We start from the raw sequence: 14,388 nt of genomic DNA, 5'->3' as shown, positions 1-14,388 counted from the left end.
TCAGTCTCGCATAGCGAGGTTCTCATTCAGGGAGCCCGTGGCGACATATTTCTCCTTTCTCGCTCGATACAGCAAGGTTGTTCTCTGGCACCTTACCTCTTCTTATTCGTCACCGAGGCCATGACTAGTTTTCTCTTAGTCCAGGAGATCGGGCTTTAGGGGTTGTCTCCCCCTCCGCCACAGCTACTTGACTCAAAAGTTTGCAGATGACACGACAGCTTACCTTTCAGAAGATGTGGGGAATCTCCAGAGATTCGCGGATGCGGTTGAGATCCTTTGTAGCGCATCAAGACCACTAATCAATTGACACAAGTCGTGTGGTTTTTGGATAGGCTATGCACCTGCCCCAATTTGGCACCCAGTTGAGGCTTTCCAATGGATCCCAAAGGGCACTCCAGTTCGCTATCGTGGATTGCCAGGTGAGCATTGATATTTCTCCTAAGCAACAACTCGCCCCTCTTCTTCTGAGTATTCTGAAGAACCTTTTATACTGGAGTTCTGTGAGACTCTCCCTTGCAGGTAGAGTGGTGGTGGCAAATCAGGTTCTTCTTGCCACTATGTGGTACATCACTTCATGCTAGGCCTTCTATCGAGCTTGTATTGGCCAAGTATAGTGGTTGATCAGGAACTTCTTATGGGCCAGCAATGACAAGAGGCCTGCTAGGGCCAAAGTGGCATGGATATTGATCATTCAGCCTTGACGTAGAGGGGGACTAGGCCTCATTGACCCTGCTATTCAAAGCCGTGCCCTACTAGGTAAGCTGATTGTTGGAGGACTCCTTCCAAGTAGTGAGCCTTGGAAGGACTTCCTCTTGGCCCGGATTTCAGCCCGCACCCATAGTCTAGGAGGCCCTTGGCTGCAGAGTACCATATGGATCTTCAAAGAGATGGCGGGCCCGCAGTTTTCATCCAGCTTTTGAAGACAAATTTGCAACCAATTTACTTCGAGCTTGGGATCATCTTGGGCCGGCCCTTAGGCAAATAGCTCCGGTAGCCTCAGAGGAGCGGCTTCCGCATCCATTGGTGTGGAACCCCCTGATCTGTTTACCCAATGGCCACGTGTTGCTGGGCCGACCTCATGTATCATGGGGAGCATTGAGCATAGGACTTGCAAGGTCCCTTGGAGACTAGATCGCACACACACGACTACCCCCGAAGGTGCAAGAGAGACATGACAGGGATCGAGGGTAGAGATAGACTCAGGATCATCATCGACTCAGCTATTCCTCAGGAGTGGCCGACTCCTCTATCCTAGACCCGACTCCCCCTGTGTGGCTAGGCGTGTTTACCAAGCATGATATTCTTGTGGCAATCCATGGAGCGGATGAGGACAGTGGTCTACTCACCTTTTCTATTGGATCCCATGGCAGATTAGAGAGATCCCAGCTCCCCTTAGAGGATTTCAGTGGCTGCACCTTACAGAGGGTGTGGGTGATTGGATTTCAAGCTCGGGAGTGGCACATAGACCTACCACCTGCCAAGGTGGCCAAGGAGAGATTCTGGCGACTATGGATATGGGAGTGCCGACGTCTCACGCGGCTTCAGTGGGACCCAAGCAAATGGACGTGGCATGACCCTACTGATCGGGAGGAGACTTTGGATGCCCCCTTCTTTGCATAACAGCACAGCTAGGCCACATGAACCAGATGCCAGAGATTGATGGCACCTCGACAGCATCACAATGGCAATCACAGGGCCTCACAACGTTTCCTCTTAGACTTTTGGAAGAGGCTTTGGGACAGTTTTCGGCTTAGAAAGATTACCCTCTCTCTTTAGTTGATGGCACACAAGAGCTTGGCAGCTGGCACTTGTTGGCAGTCGGAGGTAGGCCAACAACTTGCCTGAGGTGTGGCCACCCCCAGGAGTCTCAGCAACATTGTCTTTGGGATTGCCCAAAGGCTCGGCAGGTTTGGCGGTGGATTCTCCGCATCTTCACTATGGACAGGGCATTGACCTGGATCATTACATGGGGCACTGTCGCTTGGGCCACAGAGGCTGAGGTGGTAAGGGCTTACGAGGAGGATGGGGGAGGGCTAGCCCTGTAGGTCTCTCACCACCACATTTCGGCAGTACCAGTCAGCAGCCCCACCTACAGATCATTGGCGACCAAGCTCATGCCAGAGATGGGAGATTTGCAGTAGCATTGCAACCCAGCACACATGGCGAGCTAGATGCAGTGAAGCCATTGAGGATACCCACACTCTGCCAGCTGAGTCTATCAGGAGCATTCATACATACCCTCCACGGCCAGTGGGGGAAGTTGCAAGGTGGATCTGACCGCATGCGGAAGCAGCAAGAAGCTTTCCTGAGGCTCAAGCGATGTGGCCTTTTTCTCACTGATAGAGGTGGTGACCCCACTTGGCATTATAGACCACTTGTGTGGTTGTCCCCCCCAACCCATGAGATAGCCTTCTCCTCAAAGAGCGGCCAGCTAGAGGAGACGCGTCTCTTTCCCCTCCTTTGATTACTTGATTCCCGCCCTGTATATGAGGCGAGTTTGTATCTAGCCATTCAAGGCTAGTTTTTTGAGTACCTAATAGAAGGATCTTTTTCCCCGAAAACACACACACACACACACACACACACACACACACACACACACACACACACACACACACACACATACATACATACATACATACATACATACATACATACATACATATATATATATATATATATATATATATATATATATTCTATTAGTACCAATTTATTTAAATGCACTCACACATACGTATGAGTTCACAATCACATGTGCATGTGGAGAGAGAGAGAGAGAGAGAGAGAGAGAGAGTGTGTGTGTGTGTGAGAGAGAGAGAGAGAGTATGCGAGAAGGGTGTGAGAAGAGAGAGTGCATGTGCACGTGTAAAGAAAGAGTGCACGTGCACATGTAACGAAAGAGTGCATGTTTGTGCATGTGACGGACATAGAGAGAATGCTAGTGAGAGAGAGACACATATAGATATGTGAGTATGTGAGAGCCACACACAGACACATGCACACAAATATGCACACACGTGCGCACTCACACACGCTTGCAAACACACACATGCACGCAGTTGCACACTTGCATACGCACATTCATATGTATGCAGATATGCATACAATCAAAAACTTCATGCTGCAACAATGTATGGGTCACCTACTTGTGTGAATTAAAACACACTGCATCATAGACCTCAAACCATTACTCTTTGTCCATTTTAGCATATTAAGATCCTTCATTGAGGTCTAGTCACAAGGAGGCAACCAAAAAAAAAAACACTCCCACTTCTTAATGGAGCCATTCAAAGGAGTTTCCATGAGGACATAAGCAAAAAATAATGTAAAGGCAAGTTCCAACAGAGAGGGGAAGCTTCCATTTTCCCTAATCAAACAAATGATGGATGTTCCTATTGGATTTGAATTTGCCAAATCATGTACACCTGTTGCATACACCTGTTGAAGAGTAATGCTGCTTTCTCACACATTGGCAACAACCGCTACAATAACCCCTCCTCAGTGTAATACAAGGAAAGCAGTCTATATCAGCTATCACCAAGCCAAAGGCTCTACTTTGGCCACAGGACTGCACTCCTTTCTCCAAGCAACAAAAATGAATCTTCTGTGCTTTTTGTCCACTTTTCTCTGTACTACTGTACTGCACTCCTTTTCCAAGCTGCTAGAATTCTTTCCATTCTAATCTTCAGCACTGGCTGCCTTCACATTGTTTCCCATGTGAAGTTAATTAAGGGGATGCCACCACATGAACACTCTCTAAGAAACCCTCACCCATCTTGCCCAATTCAATCAGTACATTTTCTTGCTCGTCCAGCCTCTTTCGTTTTTTCCCAGAAGCCTGCAAATCAAACCATATACTATCAAGCTCTACAAACAGGTATCCCATTGTGCTTGTTTACATCAAATAATGAAGGACAAGATAGCCAGACCACCCCAAAATCTGGCACCTCTAAGAAAACAGCGATTTGCCTGTTGTAATTACAATAAAACAGGATCTGCCACAAAAAGAAAAACCATGGAGCTTCACAGGATAAGTTGCTCACCTGATTTGACTGTATTTTCCAGCTTAGGCCTATGACTGGGCTTCCAACATGGTCATACCAGTAACTAAATAGATCACCAAACTTCACCTATCACAAGTGAAGTTGCAGACATGAAGAACAAGAAAAGGGATCAGTTAAAAGACAGGAGAGAGAACAATGCTTGCTTAAACTTTAGGTCCATGCCTACGAGCCTTACCTTCAAATCTTGCAATAAACACAAAGTTGGATCAAAACCAATAAGGAGCTGCTTCTCAACATCAATGAGCCCCCTGTGTGCTGCTGCTGCGGGTAGCCAAGCCATAAAATCATCCTTTGACGATCTGACAATCACTTTTGCTGCCATACCCCAGGAAATACAAGGTGAATACTTGTGACCCAAACCCAAAAAAAAGAAAAAAAAACACAGAGATGGATGCCTATACCACCTACAATTGCATATGCAGACCATTTTTTACCAGAGGAAAAAAATGCACTAGAGATACTTTACAGAAGCGAAGCATAGAAGCTGACCTGCTGCTTTGATGTCTGCAGGAAACAGCACTCGCAGTGGGTGAGGCAGCTTGTTCGGTTGAATTTTCAATATAACATCATATAGATTCAAGGGCGTGCGAAACAGTGACTGTTGAGACCAAGCCAAAATATTTAAAAAAGGACTTAAATCACAAGAATAGCACTTCCACCCTCCAATTTTGCAGTTAATGTTTCAACACTTCACAAGATAACCTTAAGGCCCTTTTCAGATACATCCATGCCGACCCTGGGCACTATATATAGACTAATTTGGCAGCCTTTGTTCATCCAGTTCATTGTGTTCAAGCACTCATGTAAGCAAGACATCCTCCATCCAGAGTCTGTCTAGATTGCCATCACAGCTCCTTACCCGGAGCACACAGGTGGGCGGACAGCCATCAGTTTGTAATCAAAGTTTGCAAGCAATAATATTGTTTACTCTCCACTTTTTTTCAAGTTCAGTGAGAGGACGGGATTGGAGGGTAATTGCACATGGATGGAAGATCTCCCCTGATCACAAGCCCCAACCCATGCAAAGATATGTGAAGGCCCTAAAACTACAATTACAACACAAGCCAGATCTGCTATAATGTAAGTATTACTGTAAGTTAATTCTCTTCCCACATCTCTAGGACTGCACTGCCACCAAACTTTTACAATCCTTCCCATTAGTGTCTTATAATACTCCACAATAAATCATATCAAAGACAAACGGAGTTTTCAAAAATTTGATAGATTTATGAAACAGTAGTCTTACTGGCCATTTTTCTGGCGTTTCACCCTTTATTAGTTTACTCAACAGTTCAGCAGAAGTCCTTGCATAAGCTACAAGCCTTTTTAGTGTCTGCAGAGCCATACATCGATTAAGGCCTTTTCTGAAAAAATATGAGCAATTCTTGAAATGCTGAAAGCAAATCTTACCGTGCAGCTTGGAGACAGAGCTGTCCAAGTATGAGACCTCATATCATAGGGAGTGGCGATGAACATTGCAGCCCGTTGTTGGTCTGCCTTTGAAGGCTCTTGCTTCCTCACACGGTGAAACTCATCCTACATAAGCAAATCACAAGGCATTTAACAATCGTTCTTTAAAACCACACCTAGGCACATGAAAGGAAAGAATTACCCAAAAAGCTGTTGGTTTCTTAGTAGTGCTAGTCTTATATGTGTTACACCAAAAAACTGTTGGTTTCTTATTAGTAGTAGTAGTCTATTTGTAAAAGTTGTAAAGCTGGAGAGGACAGGAAGAGATTACTATGAGAACAAGAACACAACACGAGGACTAAATATGTAAGATAAAGTATATGCCAATCTTGACCACGATCTGAGATTGCTTATTCAAGGAAGAATATTGCCTCTTGTGCATGGTCACAAAGTACAATTACCAGAGATGTGTGGCCCATTTGCAGACACACAACGAGATGATTACATCTGCACACTGACTCTCCGTAAGGCAGTGCAGGCCATGAGAAATGTATGATACTCAATCCGAGTCCAAGGACAGCGCATTTACAATGATAAAACCAAGTGAGCCCAGAACAAGAGAGCATGTAGCATGGAGTTCAATTTGAGTTAAGCAAACACATCATGACTGTGATGCCGTTTCCAAGGGAGTTCATTTGATCCTTCAAAACAAATCACCTTCCATAAGTCATTTCACAGTTCTAAATTCCCCCCAAGTTCAATATAGGCATTGAACACATGGCCAGCTTTGACCACTTGATGGTCAGCTTAAATCTCAATGATTAGGCCACACGAAATCCTTACTTTTAAGCACTTCCAATAGATCATGCATGTGGGATTTGAGGAGAGACACAGCTATCATGCCTGGTATCTTCGGCCAGCCCTCCCCACTGGTCTTATACTCAACCGGTTGAAGTTCGCCTTAGAGCTTACAAGGCCACACAAAAATCTTACCATCAATTCATCACTGCCAGTGCAACTTGAGAGGGCCATACATATGGAGTTTGATGTGAGCAGCTAGAGATGATATTACAATCAGCATAACTAGAAGCCTGGTATTCTTACAGGAAGGCACAAATCTCCTTATTCTTTTGGATTTCACTACATGGTGGACTGGCCACCAACCAGTGGAGATCGGTTGTTGGTGTTAGCCCAACTTGCCCGAGATGTGCAGGCGTTTCAGAGACAGTTTATCACTGCCTATGGGAATGTAGGGAAGCACAGAGGATTTGGACCGTGATAGCACCTATTTGGCAGGATTACTAAGGATGCCTACATATCTTTTGGTGCTATCATTTGGTTGACTCAGTCGGGCCCCCAGCTTAGGTATGAGGGAGACGACAAGAGTCACGTCATTTGATCAGGCAAGGAGTTGCTCAGCGGGGTTGCCTTCAGGATTTGCCAGGTTCAGGATCTGCCCAGCCGGCACAGAGATTGGACAGTGCATGGGAGATTATTGCTAGTATTACAGCCTGGCACATCTGGAAGGCTAGATGCACTGAGGCCATAGAGGGCATACCCTTATGGCAACCGGGGCCAGAATCCAGGGATCTTTGAGGGCCGCGGAGAGAAAGCACGGCCAGTTTATGAGAGAGTGGGATCATGGTCTATTCTTCATTTCCACTCATATGGGACCTTGTTGGCAACACAAGGCACCCGATTGGTTGAGATCTCCACCTAGTTTGGTTTGAAATCTCCCTTTTGCATATTTTGTCATACTTAATAGAAGTCTCTTCTCCGGAATAAAAAAAAGAAAAAGAAAAACATCACCTAGCCAAACTCGACCAGTTGAAGATCACCTTAGAGCTTACAAGGCCACACAAAAATCTTACCATCAATTAGTCACTGCCAATACAACTTGAGAGGGCCATACATAAGGAGTTTGATGTGAGCAGCTACGATCAGCATTGTGAGTAGTTAAAGATAATATTATGCATTTACTAGTGGTTCCGTTCAGCATACTTACCAAGATGAAATCAAGCTCTTTGGCGGTAAAGTCTCCATTAAGATCCACAATAAGTGGTGAAAGGGCCCAATCATAGTTTTTAAGTAGCTGCAAAAACCTGTGGCCAATACAACAAAACTATCGCTTTCAGTTGGATCAAAGCTGAACTTCAACAAAGTCAACGCACCCACACCCCCGCAACAATCCCCACCATCAATCCTTCTCACATCAAATCACTTGTAAATTTTGGTGGGCCACAAACAAACTCTTCCATAAACTAATGAGGCAAAGGACCTGCCCATGGAATCCCAGCCTCGTAATTAGAGGAATACTTTCAATATCAGCTTCAGAGATGACACTAAGCATACTTCTGAAAGTAAGGGGCAAAGTTCCAGAGAAGTAAACTTTCTTTAGATCTTGCTAGCTTGTAGATTTAATGATAGACTTATTTAGTTTATGAAGATGTATTTTTGATCTATTACTTATCCTGTGACACAGCATAAATATTTAATCTAAACATCACTTTCGTAGAAGAGGCTTTGACTATGTCTTGATTTATACTCAAGGTGGCATACTTTTCCTATGAATACTGGTCAAAAGAGTAACCACAAGGCTCTGGCATTAACGGTTGAGAACCCCATGCTACAGGCAAGCAGAGTAGGAGTCCTGCAGCAGTTTTAGGAGAGACTCAGGGGAAGAACACCACAATAGCAGGAAACCTCAGCAGGGGATGGGAAAGAGGACCATGAGGTAGACTTCAAAAAGAAAGGAAAAGGAGGAGTGGACAGACTGTGAATGTGGGCGATGTATCAGATAGAGATATGGGTGTCATGTGTGCTGACCAAGTAAAAGGTATGACAACCTTTGAAAGAAAAGGGCGTAAGGGAAAGAGGGGAGAGGAAGGGAGGGAGGGAAAAGAGAGGTAAGGGGGGCAAAGGATTCCATAAGCGCAGCGAATGTACTAGGTTGTACCCTTAAATAAAATGCTCACTTTGAGTCACAGTTAAACACACAATTAGAGAGTGCAGATACTATTTTATATAGACAAAGAAGGATGAACAACTACAAGCAAGCTTCATATACAAAAGCCATACCTCAAAAATCCAGTTATTCGTGATAAGGGTGGAGAGTATGGAGCAGACTTCAAGAACAAGTAAGCCACTAGCAACTCTACTGCTTCATCTCGAAGAACATCAGAGAAAAGATGGGACCCTACCCACCTCTTTGCCAATCTACATTCCACAAAATAAAATTTGTTAACCTTCCTTTATGCATGTACAACTAAGCAGCTGCAGATGGAACCCAAGTCTCTATGATAGTTGCAGCAAAACGGTACCTCACTGTCGGACCAAAGATCGGATATCGACCCTGCAGGCCACTTAGCATACTAGAATGAAGGCTCTGAAGCATTAAATCATTCCTTAGTGTGTGCAACAAGTCCATATTTTTATTGGGCAGATGGATCGATTCCCTTGCCATATGGTGCACCTTATCATGCCTCATTTGTACTAAAGTTGGATCCTTATCATAATAAACTTTCAATCGGAAGCAAAAACCATGCATCAATAGATCTACAGAATCTTCAGCAGCAACACACTTAACCCCATAGTGGCGGTGCATGCTAAAATCAAAACAAACACAGAAGAAGACATCCTTTAGAGAGAAATTGTCGGAACTGGCACGAAGATACATTCAAAGAAATCACAAGGCAAACATAGAGGAAGTAAAATGCAATGTAGCAAACCTCTCAGCTATTTTTAAGCAGAAAGCAACCTTAGTCTTTTCAACTGCTTCCTGATTAGAAGGCCACCTCCCAGAGCCTTCCAGCTGAATGTCCACAGTACAAGGAAAAAATATCATGACAAACTCAGAACAGATAGGATGCTTAGCAGGAGAATGCAAAGAAGGAATGCTTTTAACTATACCTGTACCATAACCTCGCATGGATCAACACAAGAGGCAACCCATTCATGAGAGAATCCTTCACTTGGCTTTTCATCTGCCAACACATGGACCTCAGGAGGGAAAACAGCTGCATGCCTAAAAGCTGCAGATAAACCAATTTGCCATCAGGAAACACGCAAAGTCATTTGTGATAACTAGATTATGCACTGAACTACCGCAAGTTTCATGGAAACAAGGCATTGATTGATGTATGCAAAGCCATTCTGTGAAAAGGGATTTCACATCCAGTGTCAAACCAGCAAGAACAAGAAAATTTTCTCCCAAAGGTGTTGCCAAAGTGGGTTGCAACAATGAGACACCTACTCTCACAATGACTTAGCTCACACAACCCGAATGTGTGCTTCCATAACCTGGCCACTCCCATCTAAAAGCTAAGTTTTTTCACGTCCCTAGTCAGCAACCAGAATGCATGCTTGAGCTTGCAGCTGCTCCTGTTGCCCCAAATTGTTGCCTCCTCTGCCTGCCTCTGAAACCAAGCTCCTCAACCTACCTACACTACCCTATTCCACATTTCACTGCAAGCAGCCAGGCATCCACCTCTCTGCCCAAAATAACCCTCTAGCTGCCAACAAACCCCCTCCTGCATTCTTTCTCCATGACGTTCTTCTTCACCCTCTCCTATCATCTCACCTTCTTATTGCACGTCCTCAAACATAAGCCAAGGTGTTCAGTCAACAAGGAGCACTTAATTTAGGCAGCACAACTACATTTTTTTTTTTAAAGTTCGTTCTCCTGGAGAAAAAGTCCAATGATTAGAGCAGAAGGTATAAAAGCAGCAACATGCAAAGCAAACCAATACTCCACTATGAGAATCAGAAGCAAACTGCAGATCACAAATCCCTTCTAGACAATCCCAAAACAGAGACTTTCATTGAAGTTCAGATAGCAAGAGCATAAACAAATGCTGAACACACTCTTAGAAGGCCAATGCTTACCCGCATGAAGAGGCTGGATACTAGATATTTTTAAGGGAAGATCCTCTAAGCCCCGTATTCTCTTAGAAAATATATCAAAGACCTCCAGCAACTTTGGAACTGAAGCTGATGGACCTACTAGAAGTGAAAAAAAAAAACACAATTCAGGCCAATCAGTTGTGCACAGATCTACCATACCTCAGGAATCAAGAAATTTAAAAACACAAGTGATAAAGCACAAAGCCAAAGGAACTTTCACACAGTTTCAAAGCAGCCAAATAAAGGCATCTTAAAACGTGACTACCTTTCTTTCCTTCCATAAGAGCAAAATCCAGTTGCCCAGCAGTGACATAGATATCGGAAGATGAAAAAGATAAGTGTCGGACTAGTAGGTGTCCAACAATTTTTTGGAGGATAAGGTGCCTTTGCATTGAATCGCACTCCCAAACTGTAAAGAGAAAGCATCTTAGCAACCTTCAGACAGGGTGACAATGGCCAACTTCAAACAATCAAATTGATGTTGTCATCAACCAACCAGCCGTCTCATTGATAGTTCCATCTTTGAATCTGCGTAGCTCAGCTTTCTCACCCCAGAATGACCTGAATTTTGCTGCCTGGGAACACCATGTCTCAAAATCTACGCAGACAGTAGCATAAATTTTAAGACACATGGTGCATCTTTCAGCTTAGGCGTTAGTCCTACCTCATCCGTGTTATCTGCACTAGGTCCGATATCGACCATACAATATGCAGCCTCAAAGATGCTGGCATTTATACCAACAAAGATTGGCAAAGTTCTGCTTGCATGTACACCCTGCATCAGAAAAGCAATCAAAGAATAATCTTAAGGTAGCAACTCTTCAAAACAGGTTGCTGCCCCAATTTACCATGCGCTTTATCTAGAAATACCTCATGTAAAACCCAGTTTGGAGGCAGAGTTCTTCCATATACGCGTACAAGGCTCGCTCTATCCCCCAATCCATTGCTGAGAATCCTTTCAACCTGCCTCTCCTCATCTCTGCATTTGTCCTCGTCTGCAAAGGAGTCTGAAAAGGATGGATGCTTAGACCTTGCTAACGCTGGATGTTCCATGCAGATTCTGAACGAAACAAACAAGAGACACATCTTTATCATAAAACAAGAAGCAAACTCATAGTATTACAGACAATAAATGCCTTCACACACCTCCCACTCAATGGGCGGGGTAGTTGGACATCAATGGGAAATATTGAATCAGCCCCTTATGTGTAAAGCCCTTATGATTACTATAAAGCTAAGGAGGAGTTTAAATAGATAGCAAGCCCCTTATAAATAAAAGTATTTAAACAAAAAATCAATATCAATCTAAAAGGACAAACCTGACATGATAGTCAAACTTGGCAGAAAAATCTATAGCAGTCATAAAGACTTCATCAAACCCACAGTCCCTGCTGCTTTTCATAGCAGCAATGGTGCCACAGGCTGCCTCCTTCATCTGTTATCCACAAATATCAAAAACAAAAATAAACTAATTAAAGTCACATCAATTGCATCAAATGTCCAAACAATATTAATGAAAATCTTGTCAACTAAACCTAATCATCCAAGTGTGCAATCATAGCATCATCACTCTATAAACTATGATTATCATCATGCACTACAGATTACAAGTTACACCACACCTAGTAAAATCAATGATTCACTATTTCTAGGATTCTTTCTGTAGACAGGTCCCATATCTGATAAGGGCTGTCAAATGTAAAAGCGCTCATCAATGTTCCAATAAAAGCATAAACATAAACAATGTTCAAAGCTATGTCAAAAACATAAACAGTACAGAGGCTGACCTCTTTCAATGCAGCCTTTGTCACACGAAATGCCATATTATACAGATCCGAAGAGTCAAACATGACCACATCAAAATATTGAAAATATGCTTTTATCCCCTGCAAAATATACCATGTTAGAAAAAACGTAAAGGCTGTGCTTACAGATCTAAACACGAAACATCTAAGGCATTGGCTGAGGTACCTCTCTATCTATCTTTGACATTGTCTGCTTCAAAAACATGCCTTTTTCTAAAAAATGGCCACCAGCTGGAGAGAACAAAAACCAAAAGAAAAAAAGGCTTGTCAGTGGTCTAGAATACCCTCTTTTTTGTACTTCAAACCTTTGTTAACAATACCCCACCCTAGCCCAATACTTCATATATGGATGTATCCTAACCACCCTAGTGCACACCCATTAAGTACCTCATCTTTACATCCTAATCATAGGCTACAATTCACATTGCACAATAACTCGTTTTCTCATCTCATATCTCTTCCCTGGGTGGTCATGTAAAAGCCCTCCTTGGCTTAACCAGAAATAACATTGGAACTTTAAAAAGAACACATCAAGCTCAGAACCACCGATAGGATCCATCCAGGTCCACCCTCAAGCTGAAGACTAAGGCAATCACCCACAACAAAAAACCTCCAACTGCACTAAGCCTTAGAATTCCCATACCACCAAGACACACCCCAAGGGTGTCCTCGCACCTTGTGATCCTAAAGGGTCCACAACAGCTTGAAGATACTTGCAATATTTCCAAATCCGTATCGTCTTAAAATCTACCTTCAAGTACAGCCCCATGTCCGTCTATAGGGTGCTTCGAGACCATCATTAATTGTCGTGAAACTTTGCTTGATCGTGAGCTATATTTATCCTTTCCCTTGCTACCTTGAGCATTTCTTGCATGTCTTTCAAGAAATCACCCACTTGCTGATTCTTTACTTTTCCAAGTCCAACTACGATCCATGATCTAGGATAATAAATTGTGAATAAGCATAAAGGGATTATATCTGTCATTGAATGCTTATAGCTATTAATAAGCAAACTCGACTTGAAAAAGATAGTTCTTCAACTCCTTTTGCATTTAGAAACATACGTTGTCACATGCATCCCGCAATTGGATGCCTTGGACATGACTATACAGGAAAGTGCAAGCCTTGTTGCTGTACAGCTGGCTGGCATTGGCGGCACATAAAGGATGGAAAGTGCATTAGCTGGACATCAAGACTGTATTCCCATGTGGTTTTTCCTCTTGGATATCCAGTGTGAAAGGACACTCTATCTAGTGCTTTGTACTTTCATATTATTATGGATGTGATATATGTGGAAGGTTGACTCTAGCACCTCCACTGATTCTAACTCTCAATATCTCTGCATACTGTGTCCATCTCCATCTCCTCCTCTGTGTGACTCTGTCAACAGAAACCCTAACTCTCTGCGTGTGAGTGTAGCTTTCCAACACTGCCTACATGGCTTGGGCGCCATGTTTTCAGGCCACCCCTGTGCCCTTCATGGGCTTGCTGTTGTGCACAGCCTAGGCAGTCGGCAAGACTAGCCAGACTGCTGGCCTTAGGGTGCTGCATGCCTGCACATACAGTGGGCTGCCCCCTCTCCTGTTTCCTCCAGAAAAATCTGGCACAGGCATGCATGCTTAAGCCTTAATGCATAAAGACGTTTTTCTCTCTCTTTGAGCCGTCCTGATCTGTGAGCTGCTCCTCTTCCCTTGGACTACCCCAAAACAGGCCGCCCTGGAGTTCTCCTTCTCCCCTACCTGTTGCCTGTCCTCTTACACACATTAGCTCGCACAATCTGCCCCTGTTGTCCCCTTCTTGCAGCCAAACCTGCCTCATGTGCTGATCGACCTCTGCAGAGAAGTTCCCAGCCATGGGGCGTCTTGTACACAACAGACTCTAGGCCTTCTAGCCACTACCCACTCTCTTACGAGTTCTTGGGAACACCTTGAGCAAAAATCATAGCTTTTTGTGTCTCACAGGATGGCTGTCCAGCCTGCACCTACGGTGCTTTTTCTCCTTCCTTTGTTCCTTGCACATCCATGCGTGGAATCTCTCTCTTCCTTGCCTCCCCACACACCACGCAGAGAAAGCACTTGGCTTTCTTGCCAAAATCGGCTGGTAAAGGCACTATCTTGTGCCATTCCTGCGTTAGCCCATCAATCCCCACATCCATGGATTCTATCCTTGTTAGATCCCGCTTTGAAACCACTGCAAAGTCTCCA

General features: G+C 44.0%; 1 protein-coding gene across 3 annotated transcripts in view; it reads right to left on the bottom strand.

The window, feature by feature from the left end:
- Positions 1-3,178: 3,178 nt before the first annotated feature.
- The window catches only part of LOC147602801 (nucleolar protein), a 62,003-nt gene continuing 50,793 nt past the window's right edge, over positions 3,179-14,388 (bottom strand). For 2 of the 3 annotated variants that reach the window (XM_086797655.1, XM_086797659.1), the window contains 19 exons: positions 12,351-12,415; positions 12,167-12,265; positions 11,699-11,814; positions 11,250-11,439; positions 11,044-11,154; positions 10,876-10,954; positions 10,645-10,788; positions 10,362-10,478; positions 9,387-9,508; positions 9,206-9,288; positions 8,798-9,082; positions 8,556-8,693; positions 7,483-7,579; positions 5,478-5,603; positions 5,314-5,400; positions 4,557-4,665; positions 4,243-4,382; positions 4,047-4,133; positions 3,179-3,841 (listed from right to left, as the gene is read on the bottom strand). In XM_086797655.1, coding sequence (XP_086653781.1) covers positions 3,731-3,841; positions 4,047-4,133; positions 4,243-4,382; positions 4,557-4,665; positions 5,314-5,400; positions 5,478-5,603; positions 7,483-7,579; positions 8,556-8,693; positions 8,798-9,082; positions 9,206-9,288; positions 9,387-9,508; positions 10,362-10,478; positions 10,645-10,788; positions 10,876-10,954; positions 11,044-11,154; positions 11,250-11,439; positions 11,699-11,814; positions 12,167-12,265; positions 12,351-12,415 — 2,306 coding nt within the window. In that variant the 3' untranslated portion in view covers positions 3,179-3,730. The remainder of the gene's footprint in view (positions 3,842-4,046; positions 4,134-4,242; positions 4,383-4,556; positions 4,666-5,313; positions 5,401-5,477; positions 5,604-7,482; positions 7,580-8,555; positions 8,694-8,797; positions 9,083-9,205; positions 9,289-9,386; positions 9,509-10,361; positions 10,479-10,644; positions 10,789-10,875; positions 10,955-11,043; positions 11,155-11,249; positions 11,440-11,698; positions 11,815-12,166; positions 12,266-12,350; positions 12,416-14,388) is intronic. The other variant, XM_086797656.1, reaches the window with a different exon arrangement.

The sequence above is a fragment of the Cibotium barometz genome, chromosome 66 (assembly GCF_041138505.1).
Source record: "Cibotium barometz isolate CiBa-2024 chromosome 66, ASM4113850v1, whole genome shotgun sequence".
Classification (NCBI taxonomy): Eukaryota; Viridiplantae; Streptophyta; class Polypodiopsida; order Cyatheales; family Cibotiaceae; genus Cibotium; species Cibotium barometz.
The sequence above is the reverse complement of the archived record's forward strand: the minus strand, read 5'-3'. Positions and strand labels throughout refer to the sequence as shown.